The sequence below is a fragment of the Camelus dromedarius genome, chromosome 13, assembly GCF_036321535.1.
Source record: "Camelus dromedarius isolate mCamDro1 chromosome 13, mCamDro1.pat, whole genome shotgun sequence".
Taxonomy (NCBI): Eukaryota; Metazoa; Chordata; class Mammalia; order Artiodactyla; family Camelidae; genus Camelus; species Camelus dromedarius.
This window is the reverse complement of record NC_087448.1, coordinates 24,861,404-24,883,975: the sequence shown is the minus strand read 5'-3', so window position 1 is coordinate 24,883,975 and position 22,572 is coordinate 24,861,404. Positions and strand designations below refer to the sequence as shown.

Sequence of the window (22,572 nt, the reverse complement as noted above, 5' to 3'; positions counted from 1 at the left end):
AACCAGATAATCAACCTGGGAAAATCAAATGTCTGTATATATAGATGATTACTCACAACTGTATATATAGAAACTTAGCATTTTAATTTAACAATGTTCATATTTCCTTGATAATTGTATGTTTAACGTAAATAGTATCCATTGTAACATTTATATTTCCTAAACACTTACTAATAAATTAGTATTTCATGAATTATTGCCTGCTCAGTGAAAAACAAGGTGGTCGTTTTTAGAACAATTTAAATTTTTATTGATTTTTTTTACATAACAAGGAATCAGCAACTACAGTAGCTGCCACTTTAAGTGACTACAGAAAAACAAAATATATAATTATTTTCATGGTTATATTACAATTTTATAAAGTTAGCTACAGCATAGCCATGTTTTGTTATAAACTGTATTCCTTTGGCCATATCTTGTTAGCTGTCAATACCAGCATGCACCCATATTAGCAAATATAAAGGAGAAAACAGTCTAAAATCATTTATAAATCTTTTAAGTTTTAACATCCATGTGGTTAACACTATTTTTGTCCATTATTATACAGTCCTTAATACTCAAAAATATGTTTTAAACAGTAGCACCTTTTCCTAAATTGATTTTATTTATGCTAAGACATCATGTTTGTTTCTTACCAACTTTTGTCAATATGTTAAAATTTTGAATCAAACATTTTTAGAAATGCTACTGGACACAATTCCACTATAAATAGTGCAAGTATATACTCTTTGTGTAGATTTTAAAATTTGGCAAGATGATCACAGACCAGGACTCTGACAGGGAGAAGGGTATTATAATGCAAATGAGGAGGAAGAAACAAAATTAATGGTAATAACATGAGCTAAAATTTAAATAGGAATAAAAAATACATTAATAAACTGAAAGTATTAGTGACACAAAGTTAATTTAAAATCCAAAGTTTGAAAAGTCTTTTGTGATGACAAGCATCTGAAAAAGTGATTGGGAAGAAATTAACAAGACTGAGTGTTTTGTAAATAGCCTTTCCTGTGGCCAGATTGCTGGGGTTTGGTTTACTGTATTATCATATCAGATGCTGGTGGAAAACATTGCTAGTTTATTCTCAACATGCGGCCCTGGGTTAAAAAAAAAAAGTAGAAACTCTGTTATATTTTAAGACAGAGTTAAAGCTCTTGGGCCCAATTTGTTCCTGAAGTCGCTCTGAGAACATTGCACTATGTTTTGCTGGAACAGAATCAGGACCTTTTGCATTGATGTGACGGGGCAATGACGAACATCAGGCTGAGAATGGGAATCCGTCCCCACGGGTTTCCTCCCACCCCTTCTCATTTCCTCTGTCTTCTGTTTTCTCCCGTACATACTTTCACACACATCTCATCCAAGTTAACCTAAGGCACTTTGCTGGGCAGATGAAAGAATTAGGCAAGAATGCACAAAGTAAGAGGTTCTTAATAGTCTCAGAAAGCAGTTTGGCTGGTAAGTGACTGAAAAGCACCACGTCAAGAACCCCTTTACATTAGTTATTTACAAAAATAATATAAACATTAGTAGTAAGCTTTACAGTTAACTGTTAAATTGACTCTAATTTCTGTAATCTTAAAAAACAGTCATTATTTTGACTCTCATATTATATATATGCCAGAGACCATTTGAACTGCAGCAGGGGAGAGAGGATGCTGCCTTCTCTGCCACGTGAACACTGCTCCAGGCAACTCACACTGTCCATACGGGTTCTTGGCATCTCTCCATTGTAAAGGTATGAACACTGGGGCCTGCCCGTCGTTTAATCATCTACACGTTGTGCATTGCAGCTAAATATTTACAAATGACACAACTAAACAAACAGCATTTAAACTACAATAGTGAAAGAAGACTGTTCTAATAATCCTTAAAAAATTGTAGGTACTATTTTCTTTGCAGAGTACACGAACGGGAGAGTTCAAAACAGTCATGTGGGATGGTATTCCAAACCTCTCTCTGTCCTTTTGTGACATCTGGTCTCATCTGAATGTAAAGTTGAACGATTTTCAAAAATCACAATCTCTCCAATAGTCTCTCCTGATCATTTAAATCTGTCTCTAATGTCCAAAAAAAGACACCAGTTAAACTGCTTTCACATTCTGTCTCCAATTATAGTCCAACCAACAGTGTGACACTATTAATAAAAAAGGTTCTTTTAAAAGATTTTTAAAATTTTAAATGGAGTAATTGAAATTTCATTTTTAAATGCTGTTTCACAGTGACACATTTTTCCTTTATATCAGAGTCACCTGAATTTAAAAAAAACAAATGTCTTTCATAGGAATTGAGTGAGCTCAATTTAAATGTAAGTGGTTTATGAATATACTGGAAGTTCTGAAGAGCTAGGATGAAGTGCTGACTGTAAAGAATTAAGTGCTTTCACAGTGAGGTTTTCTCAATTCTCACTGCTTTTCTCCTCATGCTGTAAACAGCTCATAAAATGTCATGTGTAACTCTGAGTGTTAAGAAAATAATCACTGTTACAATTTTACATGGTTTTTGTGCAAACACACAGTTGTTTTGTTTTGTTTTGGCAAATGCCTCATTGTTGTAAGCATTTCTGTCCAACAGAAAGAAAGTGAATATTCCTTCTTTCAAGATGAGCTGTATTTATTACTGGAACGGAAGTTGTCATATCCGTGGTCATTAGCTTTGAACTTTAAGCACGACTGCTTTTCCTCCAAGGACTGTTTTTCTTCAAATGACTGGCACCAGCAGCATAAGCATGACTGTACAGAACAAAGTAACTCAGTACACGTCTACACCAGGTACACGGTCACTGCCCTTCCTCCTCTCCAGGGTTCTTTTTTTGCATAATCCCCAATTCCTAGGCCACTTTCTTTCCATGCCCTCTTATTTTTTCCCCTTAAAAATATACAATTACCTAAGTAGTATGTAATCACTTTTTTTAAACTAGAAAATACAGAGAAGGAAAAAAATGTGTATAATTACACTTCATCTTTTCATTCATATTAAAAGAGAAAGCACATCTTAATTCTTGACGCTTACTCTTGATGACTTGAGAAATACTCTTCCTATTTGATAAATATATAACTCAAGACTTTTTCCTATGCAAGTAGGAGTATTACCACACACGTATATGCACAATGACTGTATATGTTCATGTTTATGGAAATATGTTTATAATTTATTTTAATAAAACTGTACTCTACATATGACTCCATGGTCTTGACCATGTCAGAAACATCTTTCCATGTCAGTAAGTTTAATATTACGCTGCCATCTTCTTCAGCCATGTGTTAATCTCATGTGCCTTTTCAATATTGTTACACTATTGGGTTATAAAGTATATAAGTGTCTCAGTTTTATTCATCCAAATTTTGTCTTGCTGTTTTTTAAATCCCATTCAGTTTGTTTTCTAAGAATTTATAAGAAAATGGGCAGTCCACTGCTTTCTGTTCTGTAAAATGGGGGAGTTGATGAATGTTCTCTTTTAGCTCTAAAAATCTATGAGTTTAAGTGTAGCCAAAGACTTTTAATAAAGAGCCTTCAATTTTACAAGGAAGCTAAGTTCTTGGCTTTTTCCAATAATGAACCACCAGGGACAAAAGGATCATCCCCAGAGAAGGGAAGAGAGTATTTTATTTCATGCTAGGTTGTTAAAGGAGTGAATGAATGGGGGGATTGATGTTATGCACAAATGCAAGTGGCCAAGTGAGGACTAGTTTTATACAGTCCACATCAAGTAGCACATCTCTTCCACAGAATGAAGGCAGAAAACTGATGGTAGGACCTGAGCTTAAATTGCTTTGTTTGACTTGTTATTTTCATATCCATGTGAAAAAGAGTCTAACATAGTCTATTCTGTGCTGCATCATCCAAAATCGACCCCAAATGGGAACTGTGCATTTAATCCCTGTGTGGCTCTTATTTTATCATGTGGCATCTGTCAGACATTAATATATGTAATTTTTCTTAATCTTCTGAGTAACTATGAGTAGAACTGATTGTTTGAGACAGTAGGGAGTGGGTGACTACAATTTGTAGGCAGAAGTCAACTATAGTCATACTTAAAAAAAATCATCTATCATGTAATACAAAGGGACACTATAAAACAATTTACTAGATCTCTCTGGATAGAAATATTAATAGTTTGGAAGGCTAATTATATTTGATGCCAGATTAGAAAGGACTTTTGATTTTCAAATACTCTCTTACCTTAAAGCAGTTTTTGAATCTTTTGCTCACCAAGTACAGAGCTATTGGATTAATACAGGAATTCAGTGAGGCCATATTGATGCCAACATAGTCCAATACCAGCAAAAAGCTGCAAAAAATAATGTAAGACCATCTGTAAAAAAATATGCTGCTCTAAGCATGTATTCTTTGCAGACTTCTGTGTTTTTGTGAAGAAAACAAAATTACCCATCTATAATGGTTTTGACTTTATCAATAGTCTTTGCTGGTAATGATCTCTCTCTGCCTCTTGGTCTCTCTTTGTGCCTCTCTCTCTCTTGCTCTCTCTCATTTTCTGTCCTTGTCATCATCCCAACTCCACTCCCACCTCCCATGCTCAATTCTCTCTTTTAAAATAAAATCTCTTTTGGCAGTGCTTTGGCTGGCTGAAAAGAAAGGATGTACAAAGTGCAAAGGAAAGTCAGACCTGACGTTTTCAATCGTGCCACTCGCTGCCTCCCCATCCCCAGCATTCTTCTAAGTCCCCTTTACTTCCCCGTTGAAAATAGAAGTGAAGGTAAAAAAATGAGCATCTTAATTGCTCCCTAAGGATTAGAAAAATGACACTCTTTCTCTTCCCGCCAGTGAGAAGAATCGATGGAAAAATTTCCGAATGGCATTTATTTACACAACTATTTCTGTTTTACCTTTCTTACCTCAAAAGTTCACATCTGTTGTGATCATTATGATCATAAAGAGTGAGCTTCAAAATCCTGCTGAGATGAAGGGGAAGCCAACACAGGGCAAAAACAAGGACCAGGCAAAATACCGTTTTGGCCACTTCCCGCCTCTGAAATAAAACCATAGTCAGACACTGAATAGGTGGCTCATTAGAATCACAGTGTTGTTTCTTGTCAAACAAAATTCTTAATATTGTTTACAAAAAGGTAGTGGCATTTGTAAAGAATCAGGGCACTGAGCTCTATGTATTTTTTTTAATTTTTCAAGTTTTTAATTGAAGGACACTGAGCTTTAAGTTGAATAGCTAATGTGAATTAGAACCAAAATGATGAGAGATTCATCTTTAAAAAGTAATGGCTCTTTTTACATCCTTTTAGATTATGTAGACTATCTCTGGATGTCCTCCAGAGAACATAAAAAATATTTTTTGTATATTTAAGAAGACCAGAACAAGAAAAATGAAGTATGCTCTGGTATGTGATGATTTTAGTTTATTGTCATCATAATTATTTTCATATTTATAATCAGGATTGTAACCATGAGTTAGCAAATTTTCCATCTCCTTACCTGCTTTAAGTGATCGTTTAAAGCAATCTGCATGCCACTCTTCTTTCTCAACATTTCACAAGTCATCAGGGTATAAAAAAATGCGGTGATGGCCAATGGCAAGCAGAAATAGAAACTAAATAGCCACCAGTCTTTAGCTGTCTTGTAAAACTGCAGAGAAGAGAGAATGTTATACTCAATATTCCTCTGTAAGAAGATCTTATATACCAAATGTTACATTAAAAAATTTTTTTTATCCAGGATAATTATCTTCTAAAGTAGATCCACATTACAAATACTATGTAGAATCTTTCAGGCCATGTCTGCTGAATAAATAATAAAATAATTAAAGTACAGGAAACAAACTTTTCCTAAAAAGCATTTCAGTTCCATAAGGCATTGTGCTATCATTACATATTAAAAAAAGGTAAGCAGTTGGGCAAGATTTAAAATATTTGGTAATTCAAATAGTTTTGTCTTCACACAATTCAGTGATCCTTAAGAGATGCTTTGTGAGAAATAACACATCTGAATGTGTAAGATGTCCTAGAGTTAATTTAAGGGAGATTTTCATTTTTTGACAAGTTTGTTTCACGGGGAAAACAGCTACGATGAGGTCTATTTAATCACTTAGCTCAGTAATACATAAATCTAACCTAGGAATTAAAAACTCAAAGCTGTTTATGACATGCCTTTTCTCTTATTCTTTTTCTATTCTATCTTTTTTCCTTTTTAAAAAAATTGTTGTTCCAGATCTGTTGGAGCAGACTTTATGTAATCTATGCAGGACTTTTTCCCTTGTAACTAATAAGAATCAAGAAAACAGCAGTCTTGTTTTCAATTTCACATTAATGCCACTCTTTATTCTTTTGCTTACCATGATTGATACATATATTCATAAAGTTCTGTATAGTTTTCTTATGTGTAAAATAGAAAATAATCATAGCTGGCACTTGTACCAGCCCCCTTTGCATTAACACCTCTTAAACCCGTCCTGTAGGAAGAGCCTTTTACACTTAGGAGCTATCTTCTGATGACCAGCATCACCATTCTTTTCCTATTTCCTGATTAGATGCCCTTGAATAAATGGTCAAGATGAAGTTCTTTGCAATGGCAGCTTTCCCTTTGGAGAGAGGACAGGCTTGTCATTCATACCAAGATTCATGGAGTCACAGGGATTCCTACCCATCCATCCATAACAGGGCGACCTCTACTTGACCATTCACTGATCCCTGCCCTCCCTCTGATGACTGCTGTGTTGTTTAATGCAGAATATATAGTAGCTGCCAATCCTTATGAGAATTTGAGTGGAAAATCTATCAATTTGATCAATTCTCTTATGTAAACTTGGTTCATCTGTATCCCTGACCACCAGAGGATTCTTGGAATGGTAGTGACCCAGTGTCTTGCAGTTTGAGTCATTAGTCACCGTTAACTCTGCAGTCCTGGGACCTATATTCTTAATTTATGCCAAGGAAAGTCATAAATCAATAGCTTCCCAAGAAGAGGAGATCAGCAGGAAAATAGCTAAATATTTATAAGGCAAGAGCAGAAATGAAAAAAAAAATTTACCTGCATGAAGGCTGTTTTCTGAGTGGGAAGAAGCATGCAGATTCGCAGAGAACTTCCTTTGTAGTCCATGGTAATCATATCAAAGCCCACGGCTTCAGGGACAGCCAGAACCACGGAGACCACCCAAATTAAAACAATTTCTACTGCTGTCCATTTCGGAACCCCGATTCCTTTAATTCGACTCCAAGAAGCAACGGCTCGATATCTGAAGAGCAAAGTGGGATTGTTTGCCAAGCCGGTAGAGCCTGGTTTTACTGAACTGCGTAGTTTATTTTGTAAGTAACGCGGTGATCACTAGGTTAGGGTTCCAGGATATACCAGGCTTAGATGTACGCCCTTACCTGTCAATACTTAGAGCACATAGACTCAGCACAGTGATTCCTACGGAGGCCTTCTGGATGAAAGGCACCAGCTTACACATCTCAACTCCAAAGGGCCAATCCTTCGCGAGCAGCTGCATGGAGGAGACATGAAGTCTGTTTAGGGAGGTTTTCATAGAGCGCCCTCTGAACTGTGTTCTTTAGTGGAGAGGAGTGAATGTGTAGAGTAAACTAACAAACTCCAGTTCTTATTCTTTCCCTTGTGGACTACTCCTTTGAAAAACCCCCGTATTTGATATCTGGAACAGGAGAGAGGCTTGGGAATAATGGAAGGGCAGCTGGTTCAGGAGAATCAGTTACGCGTAGACAGCAGCAGTCAAGCTCTCCTCCACCGCAGGGCCAGATGGGGTGTAAGCTCTACTTACAACACTGAGCCTGCAGTCCAGAAAACAGAATGGAGTCTCAAACGGTCAGGTTGTGGCCAAATCGAAATAAAGCTTCATTAAAAATACGTGATAAATATTCCTTCGCTAGAGAGACCAGACTCCTAGGGGGAACGGTGTGTGTGTTCGTGGACGGACTTTTCACTGTAGTCAATGGACTTGACCGTGCAGTACTCAGCACACTGCTCCTTGAACACACCAGGCAGACTCCTTCCTTAGGGCTTTTCTCCAGATCTTCCCTGATCCTGGACGGGTCTTTCCCCACAGATCCACTTGGCTAACTCCCTTATCTCCTTCAGAGATTACTCAAATCTCATCTTTTCAGTATGACCTACGCATACCACAGTATTATTAAATACAGGAACTGTTCAGACCTTCCCATCTCCCTTATCAACTCCTATTGCATGTATTACAGCTTACTTGTTTGTTTTGTTTGGTTTTTGCTGTCTGGAACCCCTAGCACATTAGACAGAAGATGACATCTGCAATTACCTAGTACAGCTTCTGACACATAGCAGGTGCTTGATAAATACTCAAGCCCCTAAAATACACAGACACCGGCCACACAGGGAGCAAAAGGACATAGTTCTTGCTACTAGACATATACTTCTGTTTATCTGACTCCAGACTATGCAACCATCCATTGTTAAATTTGGTGATTTTCTTTTTTGGGACAAGTGGGTGTGCCCCACCCTGGCCACTGAACCACTTGAGGTAAACATCTGGATCGAATGTTTATGAGGTTTTGAAAATAAAGTATTTCAAATCTATGTGGTTTTTGTGTTTTTTTGAATGTTTTAAAAAATAACCTTCCCGAAGTGAAAACTATTTTGAAACACAATGGAGTCTTTCCGTTCTTTCACCAGCGAAAGTCCTTTGTGGTTTGTCATGCTGGGTGATCACTTCTGTACCTAGACCGGCACCCAAAGCTGAAACGGGGGTCTCAGTATAAATGTGACTTGCAGCTCCAACATGGGACCGATTTCATTTCTAAGTTAGACGTGAAACATTGTGAACGAATGTTGGCAAAGTTACCACAGATAAGCTTATTTTCTGAAAGCCTACAAGGCCAGGCAGATAACAGAAGAGTGGAGGAAGCCAGGTGTGGGAAAGTCAGTGGTGTCAGGAAATAATAGGGAGTGGTGGTGCCTGGAGTAAATCTTGTGTAAAAGGAGCAGCTGCTAATAAACATGACATGATTTTTGCCAAGAGATCCCAAATACAAAAATATCTTGATTTTTAGCCAAAATTGGAATTTTTATGTTGAATTTCACAATTTATAAAAATCATCAACTAATTCATATATTAAAAAAAAAAACACTGTCAGGTAACATTGTATCAACAAAATATTTTTATGGGTCAGAGTAGCCTCTAATTTGTGACCTCTGGATTAATCAACTGACTCATAACTCTGCTTGTTTATTCATTCATTCAACAAACATTTATTGAGCATCCTCTATGCTATTCTTCTAACCATCTAGCTACTTTATTCATCTAATGTTCAAAAATGTGGATAGTTTCAAGTATTTTATTGTCTCGAACTATTTCCAAATATGCAAATACTAGTATCACATAAGGACAGCCATCAAATGAATCAAGATGAATGAGTGTCCAGGTCACTGAAGGGAAAGAAGCCTGGCCAATGGAAATGGGCTCTGCCCTGAATCCAGGCCCTGGTTGAGGTTACTATTGTTCTTGGCTCAGCCTAAAAATCGGATGATTGCTCTTCATACCACTGGGAGGCCTGCAGCCCAACCTCTGACCCAAATTATCACAGGGGACAAGGAAACACACACTGAAAATTGTAGCATTTCTCTTCAGGTTCAACAGAGATAGAAACCCAATCACAATGGAGAGATGACAATTTTCTAATCTACCCTTCTTTCCAAAGGGAAAGAGACTGCAAAGGAACCCTTCGTTATTTCAGGCCACAGAAGGTGGGGAACGGAGTGCCCACTGTCACTTCTCTGATTTTGTAGTCAGAAGGATGACTTTGGCAACCTCTGCTTCTCTGATCAGAAGGCTTTGCAGAGACATCTTGAAGCCTGACACCATGTGACAGAGAACAAGCCAGCCACTGATGCTCATCTCTGTCTTAATGGCCTCTAGCAAGAAAGGGGAATTTAGGACTTGGAGCTTATTTAAAGACATCAGTCTCTTGTTTACTGACAAACCAAGCCCTGGTGAAGATAAAGCTGTGATCTTAAAAAGAAAAAAAAATCACTCTCAACCAAGATGCCATCATTAAAAGTTGATGAAAGAATGTTGTTAGAGATTTTTATAATTCCTGGAAATTAGTTATTTCACTACTAGTTGACAAAAATAATGACGCTGAACACCTATAACTTGAAGTCCAACAATACAGCTTTCCTCTTTGTAGAGCAAATTAATTCTCTTTACTGGGAGAGGAAGCCACGCTAACTCTAAACCCAGCAATAACACATTCTTATTCCTTATTTGTAGTTTTTTCTTTGGACTTTACCCCATTCAGATAGATAACTTAAGGGCAGGGTCTGAATACTGAAGGCAAATCATGCATGTAATCAAATCTCTCTGATGGCAAAACTATGCTAGAGTTTAATATTGTTTCTAGGTCCCTGCCACACGAATTAAATTTTTAGGTCCTGTTCCAAATTAAGTTTGAATATATTATTACCTACCATTTATCAAATACGAGCCAGTCAGAAAATACTTCTGTAACTGACACTAGTTTTCACATGGTGATGGCTCATCCAGGGAAGAGCTTTTGTTAGTGTTAGTCCTAGGAGCAATGTGGTGTCCATTTGACAAATGATAGCCTATCCTCATGCTGGCCCCTTTCCCCTAAGGCTCACCCTGCTTTCCTAGCATGTTTCTTTTGTATGAATAAACACAAATAAATAAATAAACACTGGACTGAAAAAAGACATGACCACGTTGACTATTAAGGTTTCAAACTCAAGGATGGCCGTGATTCTATAACTTTACATTGGAACCACTGTTTGAGAAAGGAAAAAGGCAACAGAATCCAAATAAATTATTTTTCTATCATCTTTTCAAATTATTTTTATAGTATGTGGCTTAAAAACATAAAAGGATAAATACATGAACAGAAAATAAGATCCTTTCTTTAAAGATATTGTTAAATGAATCTTACAAAACCTCTCCAACTAGGGGATTTACATTTTTCAGTTCTCTTTTTAATTAAAAATTACATTCTTGAGAAATTAAATGGAGAAAATCCTGTTAATACACACCACTCTTAATGCCCAAAGGAATCTAGCCCAATAAAGTCAGGAAATGCCAAAGTTAACCATCTTGCAACTAACAAATGTTCAATTGCTTCATTAACCATATACATAATTTTCTTTTCCTACTTTTTAAAATCAGCAGTATATTCTCACTGAGCCTTAACTATTTATTTGCTTCAGAATATTCTACATTTTTAATGCCTAGCACAGTGCCTGGCACAGAGTGACCACTCATTAAATGTTGCTGAGTAACAGTGAATGAATCAGTTAATGGATGAAAGAATGAATTTGACCACAAGGTAGAAATCTTGGGATAAGAACTTTCGTCATGAGCTTTTCAGTTCTCACATTTGAAACAAATTATTTAGAGAATGGAGATGACTGTGCATTTTATTTGTTTGTTTACTTTTGTATTGTCTAATTCATGTCCTCCTCCCTTCGGACGATCAGGTCTCCTTGACACACAGAGCCAGGGCCTCCGGAATTGAGGCATGAGCTCTTCTCTTGTTGGATTCTGCCTTCCAAGCAGGCTGGAAAGGGTGAAAAGCAAAATTCCTCCCCTCCCCATTCCTACTCAAACCTGTCAGGGAAATGACTGATATAAAACAGAACCCACTGGTTCCCACTATCTAATGGGATTCTGTGAGGAGCTTTGGTTGTAAACTTGGGGGAGATGGACATAGTAAGCTCAGAGACACTGCCAGAGATGGTCTTTAAGAAGGTAGGTGAGCAACACGTTAAAAATGACAACCAGGGTTACTCTGCCAGATTGCTGTCCCATCGCGTGATGTACTGTGAACATTTCTTTCAAATGACTGGTAGTATAGAAATGTTTTTACGATAAGAGTCAAAAGAAGGAAATAATGGAGTGGTTGTGTTTCACCAGTTTGGGGAAGGGTGTATTCTTCTGCTTTTATCTCTGTTTCCTGTAGCAGATAAGAGTTTTTCTGCATTTGAACTGGCGTTTTAATAAGATAGGACACCCTCATTCAAGGATTTCCCATGTCAGATCTCCCTTTCTTTCTTTCTTTTTTTAATTTTATTTTATTCATACACATGGTGATAATTTAAACTCAGCTGCTGGTAAAATGCATAGAAAATATTTTCTTGACATACATTGTACCCGTTCCCTTGGGGACAAATATCAATTACAAACTCCAGCCTGCATCCATTAAAATGTACTTTATCACTTAAAGATCAGGCCCTGCAGGTTAGAAATATGTTGATCAGCTTATCTCCCAGGGGTGCCCTTTAAATAGACCACAATGTGAACAGTGCCCCCTGGAGTTTGCAAGGCAGTGACCCTGTCCTAGGAATCTGTTGTGTGCATACCCACAAAAGGCTTTCCAATGCTCTGGAAAGATTCCTATGACTTGCTGAAATAGAACAATGACTTCATTAAAATGAATTAAGTTTCTGGAAACAAAAATCTCTAAGAGAAGCAAAGAGATGGAAAAATGATAAAAAATAAATATGTCTTAGGAAAAATTTACAGTCACCTTAAATAAATATCCCTAGTCACATTACAATAAAATTTATTTCCAAGTCTGCAGCAGGCCAATAAATAAATGGATTGCTACTCTCCTATTAGCTGAACTTTAAAATGTGTCCACAATTTGTGCTTAAAAGCTTTCATTGACATGTCACATATGTTGAAAAGATTCAACTAAGAGCATTAAGAAAGGCTATTCTCAAACCTAGCTGTATTGTTAGATTCACTTATCTGAGCTGGATCTTCGAAAATCACCGTGACACCTGAAAAAACTAAAGAATTATAACCCGATGGCCGCGTAGCTCAGAAAGTGACCCTCAAACTTAATGAATTCAATAAATCTTGTTAAGTAATTTCATGTCTTACTTAAACCTAATTCTGTCCAGAAAATATCTTTCGGGACACCGATAAGCTATTATGAGAAATATTTGATTACTATGGGATTCAAAAGCCCTTTCATATAATTTGAAAACGCTGTGTGAGGGGGAGGAAGATATGTACAATGTAAACATCCAGAGAATGGCTTTCCTCCTTTCTGGAAACTACGATGAAGCTACGGAGGAGAGAAGCAGCGAGGGGACACAACTCAGGAGGCATGAGCCCGGCTATGAGTCTCAGGGACAGAAAACTGCTTGAGTAATGCCTCTGGTCAACCTCGCTAATATATTTCTGACTCAAGAACCATCCTCATTCTCTGTCTCTTCTCCCACCACATTTTGGCCATTTTCTTGATCCTTTCCTTTTCTGCCAGAGGCTCTATAGGGGAAGAGAAATAACAAATCTCTAAAATAAAAGCATTGGAAAAGAAGAAACATCTTTAGTGAGAGATGTGGCCGGCGAAGGTCTTTCCACACACTGCGCTGAGCTACCTCCCAAACATAACCGACCTCTTCTTAACTTTGCAGAGCCCTGAAAGAAAATGTTTCATACCATAAATTACATCTAGAATCTTACTTCAGTTCAGGCTTTAATCTGTCAACACCTTTTGAAGCACTTAATCATTTATGAGCATTTGGCATGTTTCTCTAAAACTAATCAACGATAGCATATTTGCCACACAGTGATAACCGTATATGGTTTTCTCTGGAAAATGAAGAACATGGCTCCCTGGCTTTGAAACAACAGGGTCTTGGCTGTCTTTTCCTCTTGTACAGTTATGGAACTACCTTCATTCTTGAGTGTCTCATTTAAAATGAGCAAAGAAAAAAGTGTAAAGTCTTTGATAGATAAGCCTTACCATACTGAAAGAAACCTTGTCTCGACATTTTAAGAGCCTTGGATTTATGGAGTGACCCAGTGGCAGATCAAAGGCAAACACAAGGAGTACCAAAGAGTAAACCCAGAGAGCCTTTCATTGCCCAGGGCCAAGCGTTTGCCAACCCTTTGTCACAGGAATCCATGGTCAACATGTGAAGCAGTGAATCAGCTATAGGAAGTCTTGAGTTTCTGGGTTATTTGACATCTGCTATTGACCTATTATTCAGTTTTGGCCAATATCCTCATATATATAGAAAAAAGAACAAACTTTCCCCCTTCTTTTTCATCTAGACAGTCACACATATATGAGTATAACGTTTATGTCAACAATTATTTGTCTGGAATTGACTGTTGCAGGTGCTGTGCTAGGTGGGTGTTGGGGTGTTAGTTTTATTTATTAATTGATCTGAGGTCATTCAAAGCTCATAGTCTTACTCTTTATTAATACTTTTAAAATGTTAATACTTTAATTGGTGCTCCTTAATTTTTTTTTCACTTTAAATCAATGAATCTCAAAGGTATCTAGGTTCTGTTTTGACTTCAAAATGCTGCTTCTCCTAAGATATCTCCAAATATTACTAAAATATCTCAGTTCCTTAACTGGAAATATAAACAGTGTTATTATCTCGGGCAAAATTAGACTCCCCTACCCAATGATACTTTTACTTCTTGTAATGCTCTATATGCATAAACTTCCATTTACTAATCAGAAAATTATACCTTCCAAAGTTAAATTTGATTGCATTCCATTAAGGTTTACTTCTAACTATGAAACTAGTTAATTATACACAGACTTGTTAAGTACTAGAAGTAGTCTAAGATTGGATGATGAGGAAGGTGATTTTGTTCAGAAAGATAGCTTTGATTGTGTCACAAGCAGAAATGTCTGACTCCCTGACAAGGTCAAGGTCACTTCACTCCAAACTCATTTGAGGGTTCAGTGAAGCAATTCCCATTTTGACATACCAGCATTTTAATGTTACACATACCCCACCCTAAGTAGTTAAACGTTAAAGATCAGTGGTTTGCCTCTCAGGCTATGAAGGCAGCCTCTCTGCCTCCAAAGGGCAGCCTACAGAGTCTTAACTGCAAAATCCTCTACAGACACTCCAACGGGTCACCAGCTTAATTTTTAGAAAGCTCTCCACCACCACAGGATGTCTGATTATACTTGGATCCTTATCAAACTAATGTCCATATAGATATCTGTCTTATCACTTTACAAGGAGATTTGTTTTAATATACAATTTGCTTACCCATTAAGGAAGCTAAATTTACATTATTTATTGTAGTTATATTACATTATATTTACATTTATATTAGCTATATGTATTAACTCAGTTATCACAAAGAGAGTGAACTTGTTATAAGTTAAAAATTCATTATTTGCTCAAGAATTTTTAACCTCCTAAGATGTTAAAGGAACTTAAAGGAAGTTTAACTTCAATCTGCAATCCAGGCTTGTTAAATATCACTGCTAAACTAAACCAAGCCAAACCAGCTAACCAACCAACCACCAACAACCTAAAAACCTTCCCAGCATCCACAAGTACACCCAGCTCTTTTGCTTCCGACACAGCTTTGACATCGGTGCTGGGCAACTTAGTAGTCAGGCTCTCCTAGGCAACAAGCATCTGGATTATTCCATTCATTTTAGTCTACATCGGCAGGACACAGTAAGTAGCCTGTGGATAGGGAGAGAGGCATTCTCACATAGGATGCTTAAACACTGGCTTTTGTGGCAGGTGCATACCTAGGCCACGTAAATGCTGGCATGGTGGCCCGTGTATATATTAGAGATAGACATTAATACATATATATCTATATGGAAATGTTACATAAAACAGTGACTCATACTAAGAGTACAACAATAACTTTGGGGTACAGTATGACAATATCTATCAAAATTACAAATGTGCATATCCTTTGATTCAATAATTCTAATTCTAGAAATTCATTCTTCAGATATAGTCAAACATGTGCGCAAACATATATGTACAAAGATGTCATTTGTAGTCATGTTTGTAATGGCAAAAGTTGAAAAAGAAACCCCAAATTTCCATTCTTATTCACACACACACTCTAATAACATTTATTATTTGCTTACCTTGTTCCAGAGATTGTGACCAATGATATTCACCAATCTACTTATGTATCTATATATTTATGATATTTAATGTATTTATATATGCATATGGATACACATATATATATTAAAATATCCTCTTTGGATGACTGCATTTTCATTTCTCGTCTGGATGGTGTTATGTAACGCAGTGTGGAACAGCCCTAGTGTGTGCTGCTAAGAAGGAGAAACAAGGCTTTTATTTCCAGCATGTTTATACAATTATCTGAAGCTCTTCAAGACCTTACATTTGCTAAGTCTCCTACAACACCTCTCTGGCCTTCAACATAGGATTTCCTCCCTGACACAGGAGCCCTGGTGAAATGACTGACTCTGTCTAGAAGTTTCCAGAGAACCAGTTCCCGGGGGAGCCAAGGCAGAGCAGACATATTCCCTAAGGTTTGTCAGCCCTTCACAGCAGCCCTTCCCTGGGAAGACCCAACCCATCTACAGCTGCATCAAGGACTATGACTTCCAACAAGATCTATAACATTTTGTGGTTTGTCAACTTTATAAAATGCTAGATTTACTGAACTTTAGATTAAAGTAATAGATTCATGTTGATGTTTTCAGGCCCCTGGGTATCCCAACAGATGAGTTGGGGGATTCTATGAACTCTCAGAAATTGTGAATGTGTGCATGTATATATATGTGTATTATATTATATATTAATTATAATGTATGCATAAATTACCTTTTTTATATATTAATTATATGTGATATATAACATATATAAGTAACTGGATTCTCAAGTGAATTGTTAACATCCCACCAAAACAAAATTAGAAATCACTGGTTTAGAGATTCAAGTCTCCACTTTAGGATAAATTTAAATGGCATTCATAATGCACTTAAATTACTTTGTGTGAATTATAATACTCTGAGATTCTAAGTGCATTTTTTTAGACTTATAAGGTGTCACGATTATTTACGGGAATAAATGGCTTTTAACTAGTCCTGGATTAGCTGTTTTTGTAAATAAAGCCTTTAGAATGACAAACAGTGATATTACCAATATTATACATTACAGATCATCTGAAGGGGTTTTCAGGAGATAGAAATTTTCACATGACTCAAATTAAAACTGAAAATGCTTACCAAGTATCCTACTGTGTGGTAGTGTGTCACACAATTCTACCACTCATTCAAATGAGGTCCTCACAATACTCCAGGTTGGAGAATAGCATGCTGTGTAGGGTGATGAGGGGGACGACAGGTTCCAGGACCAGACAGCCCGGGTTCAAGTCCTAGTTTCATCACTTCCTAGTGATGTGACATCGAGCAAGTTACTTCTTCACCTCCCCAAATGTAGTTTCCCGATAAAGACAGGGGTGATAACAATACTTCCTCCATAGGTTTGTTGCAGTGATTTAATGAATGAAACCAAGTACCCAGTACATAATAAATGGTAGCTATTACTGTTATCTTGCGTCTCAAGTGATACATATTCTTGTACACTATAAAAATAAACCAAAGGTCACCATGTAGGATTCACTGATGGCAAACCTAGCGATGGGACCTAATTCTATGTGATGGATTTGTTCGTGACCAATACAGATGATTAGATGGCCAGATTTGTAATGACTCATTAGTTTGTTTACTTCAGAAATAGAAACACAGCTTTAACAGACAAGTTTCAGGCAAAAGGACATAACTTCCTAGGGAAATCATAAAAGAACTTGAAATGAAAGGAAAAGCTGTCTTCCCCCTTAAGAAGTAGGATATTCTCTGGCTTAGCAAATGTAATAATTTGGCCAGACAGAGAAAGTTAGATGGTCCTGGAAGAGCTGATTTACATCTGGTCTGGAGGCAAAATGCCTTCAATTCCACCTTCTTTAAGCACTTCATCTACTGGCTGACTTAGGAGGATTTCTAACTGGGCTGACCACGTCAGGTTTCCTGGGACCTCCCTAAACAGACCTTACACAAAACCCTGTGCAAGTCTAGCAACACTGGATGTAATCTCCCTTTTCAAAGGATCTTATTTCACTTATTTTAAAATTCCTCACATCTTGTACTCTAAAGTTTCTCAAGTTTGATGAATTGAATTGAGATTCCTCTACCCAAGTGGAATGGGAAGACTTGGTCTGTACGACTCCCTAAGTGGTTCACTTCTGGCTGTAATGGAGCTGTGACTGCATTTAAGGGACCCATTTAAGCCTGTTCTACTCCCAGGAAACCCTCAGAGTTTATAAGGACCGGTTACAATGCAAGAGTTTAGACTTTCTTCTATTTATCCCCCATTTCTGGGAGTGTTTCCTTCTAGGACCTCCTAGATCCTAATCCAAATCATATCTTTAAACCTCAGAAATCTCTAGAATTCCTTAAGATAGGGCTATTTGGATTAGGATTTCCAGAGATTCATGACAGGTCATTTAAAGGCATGCCTATGGCGATTTCTCCCACCACAAAGATCAAAGTATCCCCCACAACCCTTTCTCAAACAGACATGCCATTTCTTCCCCTTGTACTGAGCCCAGGACTAGCTTTAGACAAATCCCCAAAGTACACTTCCATTCCCTTACACTTTTGGTTCTGTTTTTATGGGTGACTTTCTATTGCTGATCACGATGGGGAAGCAGAGTTTTACATGTTTGCACAATGCTTTAAAATTTTCCAGCTCTTTCACTTAGGCTATTTTTCTTAACACCACAAAACTCCAGTAGGTGGGCACTAGCAGCCTTATTACAGAACTGAGGACACCGAGGCCCAGAGAAGTTGAAAGTGTCCGGAGTTCCAAAGCAAGTGTCAAATAGTTAAAAGAGTCAAATAGTGTGGGGGTTTATGTCCTGCCCTAGCTCCTCACACCTGTTTCCTCTGATGCCCATGGTAATCACACAATAACGTTAGCTACTAAAACTGTTAGAGGCTTTAATCTGAGTGCTCTCAGTCTTGTCCACAAAGTAATTGGTGGGGTACAGTTGCATTTTGGAACCTGGCAGATTGAGCCTGATTCTCACCTCCATCACTTAATCATTGTGAGACCTTGAACATTCTACTAATCATCTGTAAAACAGAGTAATATCTACTCATGGGTTGTCAGAAGGAGTAAAGGAAAGTAACACATCTATCCCAGTGCCTGGCCCACCAAAGGCACTCAGTAAAGAGCAGTACAGGTCAGTCATTTGCAGGTGAACTGTATTTTCCTACTCACCCATCTGGGCCTCCCTCTTCTAGGCCATTTGTATCCTAAAAACCTATTCCAGCCCCTCTACTTTCAGAGTCCTTTAAGAAAAAGCTTCCCAAGGTTAGTATGCATATGAATCACCTAGGTATTTTAAGATGCAGATACTGATTTAGTAAGTCTGGGGTGGACTTGCAGTTCTAAAAGGTTCTCAGGTGATACCAATCTTGCCAATCCATGGATGATCAATCTCTGAGTAGAGAGAACGTACCCTGGAAAGCTGGACTGAAGGATAAGGTCCTTCAGGACCAGTGGCTCTCAAACTTAACAGTTCATCATAATCACATGGAGGGCTTGTTAAAATACAAACTCTTGTGCTTCACCCCAGAGTTTCTGAGGTGGGATCGTAAGATGTCATTTCTAACAAGTTCCCAAGTGATGTTGATGCTGCTGGTCCACGGACTAGGCTTTCCAGGCTTAGCAGGGGGCTACTGAAATCAGAAGGGGGTTCGGTTCCAATGATTACAGACTTTTAGGAGGGGATAGATCTTCTAGAGTAAGCTCCCCTCAAAGGCTCTCCCCTCTCCCCCTTCCTAACCAGGCACCCTCCCGTCGCGATGTTAGCAGGCACCCTTTACCTTGTAGACATTGATGGGTATGTCAATGATGATGTGCAGCAGATCTCCCAGGGCCAGGCTGGCTATCAAAATATTAGGGCCGTTTCGCATGCACTTGTTCTTGTAAATGATTCTCAACAGTGTGGAGTTTCCAATGATGCCCAGCACGAACACCAGGCAGGATATCACGGTGTTGATGTATCTGAAAGTCTCCTTGATCTCGATGGATCCTTCGCACTGGGGAGGGGTGAGGGTGCGTGGTGGAGTTCCCGCCATCTTCCCTCCTTTAATCTGCGGAGGTGCGGACGACCGTGGCACGCTGGCGTTGGACCCCCTGGGCCAGGAGGTCTTAGTGGGGGGCTCCATTATCTCTCCAGTCCCCAGAAGTGGCAGGGTGGTCGGCGGGAGTCCCCTCTCTTCTGCCTGGACCCCTGCCACGCCGCAGGCAAGTATCAGCGCCACAAGGGCGCGTCCGCGCAGGCTGGGCAGCGGCTGCATGCTGCTGCCTGCTCTAGTGGGCGTCGGGTGGCCGCTCCTCAGCTTTCTGAGTCTGGAGAGCAGCAAGGGAAGGAAGACGGGACACTTGGGTCAGCTACCCCAGCCACGCCCCTGCAAACTGCTAGCGCAGCGCGCAGCCGCGCCCCCACTATCCGTGCGCAGAAGTAACTCAAGTTTGCGCGCCAGTGGGGAACTCCGGCGCGCGCGACCCGGCTGCGCGCCTCGGCTGTCTTTCCGGAACCAGGTTTCGCTGTTTTTGTTTTTTTTTTTCTCTCCTGCGTCCCCCGAGGGGTAAATGACTCCCAGTGGGGCGGGGTATTCTGGAAGAGGTGTGTTAAAGAGGAAAGGATGGGGTCCAAAGCAAAGCTTTAAGCTCCTGGTATGCCCTGAGGGAGACGAGTACGTTCTGGCTAAGGGCGCGTGGGAACCGGGGAAACAAGGCACCTAGAGGCCAGGGGCATGTGCCAATCAGAATTTTACTCCGCGGGAACCCGGGGTACCCGGTGTCTGGACGCCAGGACTCTTCCCCATGGGTGAAAGCCGCTACTTCCCGGCTGCCTGCGCTCGGGTTTCCCCGGCGCTCCCAGGAGTGCCGGCTGCCTCGGAAAACCTCAGACACTTCTCAGCTCGGTCCGATTGAGAGAGTATCTGCATTAACTCGTAAGCTTCTGTCCCTTCCAAGTGGATTCAAACACACGCGCTCCCCGTCACTCTAACCCCACTTTAATTCCCTGTATCTATACGGTTTGTTTAAAAAAACAAAAACAAAAACCCCAAACTAGTGATCCAAGCTGAAGCCCCAGGATAAGGTTCAATCACTGATTTTAATTCAACACCAAGCCAGAACATTTACCTCGCGGACCGGACGCAGCAGGCGCAGAGCGACCAGCGGGGACCTCCTTCCCGGGACGCGCTTGGCTAGCAACTGGGTTCCAGGCTACCCGGGAACAGAGTACGCCTCCCTTCAGCTGCAGGCGGGTCTGGCTCTGACGAAACGCTGAGGGAATGCCTGACCGTGTAGCCTCCGCAGCTTGCTCGGGGTCGTTGTTGTCCCTAGACAAGTACTTTTATTCATTCGTCCCGTCCCTATCAATCACCGCCAGACTCCTCCCGCCCCTTGCGACCGCGCGGCAACCTTTCGCCTCGGGCGACGCCTGGTCAGCATCAGCAGGACCTGCCCGCCGCTGCAGAGGGCAGTCCTCGGCCAGGGACGCGTCCTGAGAGGCTGTGAGTTTGTCACGGCTGTAAGTTCTTCAAATGACGAGCCTAAACCAAGAGCAAGTTTTCACGCACTCAGCCATGCGCTGGGGCTATAGGTTAGAACGTGTTAACCTGAACTTTCAATGCCCGCTAGGACTTTTCTTTCTGTTAAGTATCCCGCCGTGATACCTAAGACTTGTTTAGTTTTTGTTTTGTTTTTTTTTTTTTTGTTTTTTTTTTCCAGAATGGGGGGCGCTACTCTTTGCTTTGTTTTCGAGCCTAAGTTTCAAGTCCGCGTCGGTCCCCACCCACATGGAAGAGCAGGATCCATCCTTCTCAAGCCCTGTCAGTGCCCTAGGAGAGAACTAAAATTCCCTCCTCATGTTCTCCAGCGGTTTTTCTCCTCCTTTCCTGCTATGTCTTGAAGTGTTAATGTCAGGCTATCTCTGGCTTTTTATTAACTGTCGAGGGGTCTGACACCTATAGGGGGCGTGGGAATAATCACAGCTGCATTTGAATTTAGGATATTCATTTATCAGGCAGAGCCATATAATAAATTCTTCCTGTCCATTCTTGAATTCAATTTTTAAGGGATAGAAAGAAATAATAGTGACTGACAGTCTTGCCCAAGGATTGTATAAAACAGAAGGTAGAAATTCAGGCTGTGCGATGTACACTGGATATTACTCTGCTGTCTTCCAATCAGCTAAATCCCCATTGGATCTGTGAAATTTCGGATCCAAGAGGAGCCATACATCATAGCAATTCACCTAGAGACTGCGTGGCTCATTCTTGGTTTCCCAGCTAGCTAGTGACATAGGTGGGACAAGAATCTTGGATTTTGGGGCTTCTGTGCAGGGCTTTCTGGGAGTCAAAGTAGAAAATCAGTTTGCATTTGAAAAGATGAACTGAAAATGTGAAATATGGTCTAAAGAACATGATTAAGGAATAATGCTAAGGGAATAAGCAATATGGTCTAGGGTTGTGAGTGCTAATTCCAGATCTGGCTGTTTTGAGCAGAGTACTCATCCTCCCTGTCTTGATAAAAACAAGGTCAACATTCAGTTGCATCAAATAGCCAAGTAGCAATATAGGGTGTGATGTGAATGAGGAATTATATGGATGCATTTGGGGTAGGGATATTTTGCTTAGTTTTGAACCTGTTCTTCTTCCCTTCATACACAGAGCCGTAGAGATGGCCACTTTCTCTTCCCTCTTAGTGATTGTCCCATCTTCGATCCCACCTTCATTCATATTTCTGCCACCCAGC

At 39.5% G+C, this 22,572-nt stretch overlaps 1 protein-coding gene across 1 annotated transcript; it reads right to left on the bottom strand.

Annotated features, from left to right (window-relative positions):
• Positions 1-223: 223 nt before the first annotated feature.
• On the bottom strand, positions 224-21,282 carry EDNRB (endothelin receptor type B). Its single transcript, XM_010996675.3, has 8 exons — positions 20,956-21,282; positions 19,626-20,154; positions 7,338-7,450; positions 6,997-7,201; positions 5,446-5,595; positions 4,854-4,987; positions 4,180-4,288; positions 224-2,729 (listed from the first exon to the last, which is right to left on the bottom strand). The coding sequence occupies exons 2-8, from the start codon at positions 20,100-20,102 to the stop codon at positions 2,595-2,597; spliced, it is 1,323 nt and encodes a 440-aa protein (XP_010994977.1). The 5' UTR covers positions 20,103-20,154; positions 20,956-21,282; the 3' UTR covers positions 224-2,594.
• Between the last annotated feature and the right edge of the window lie 1,290 nt (positions 21,283-22,572).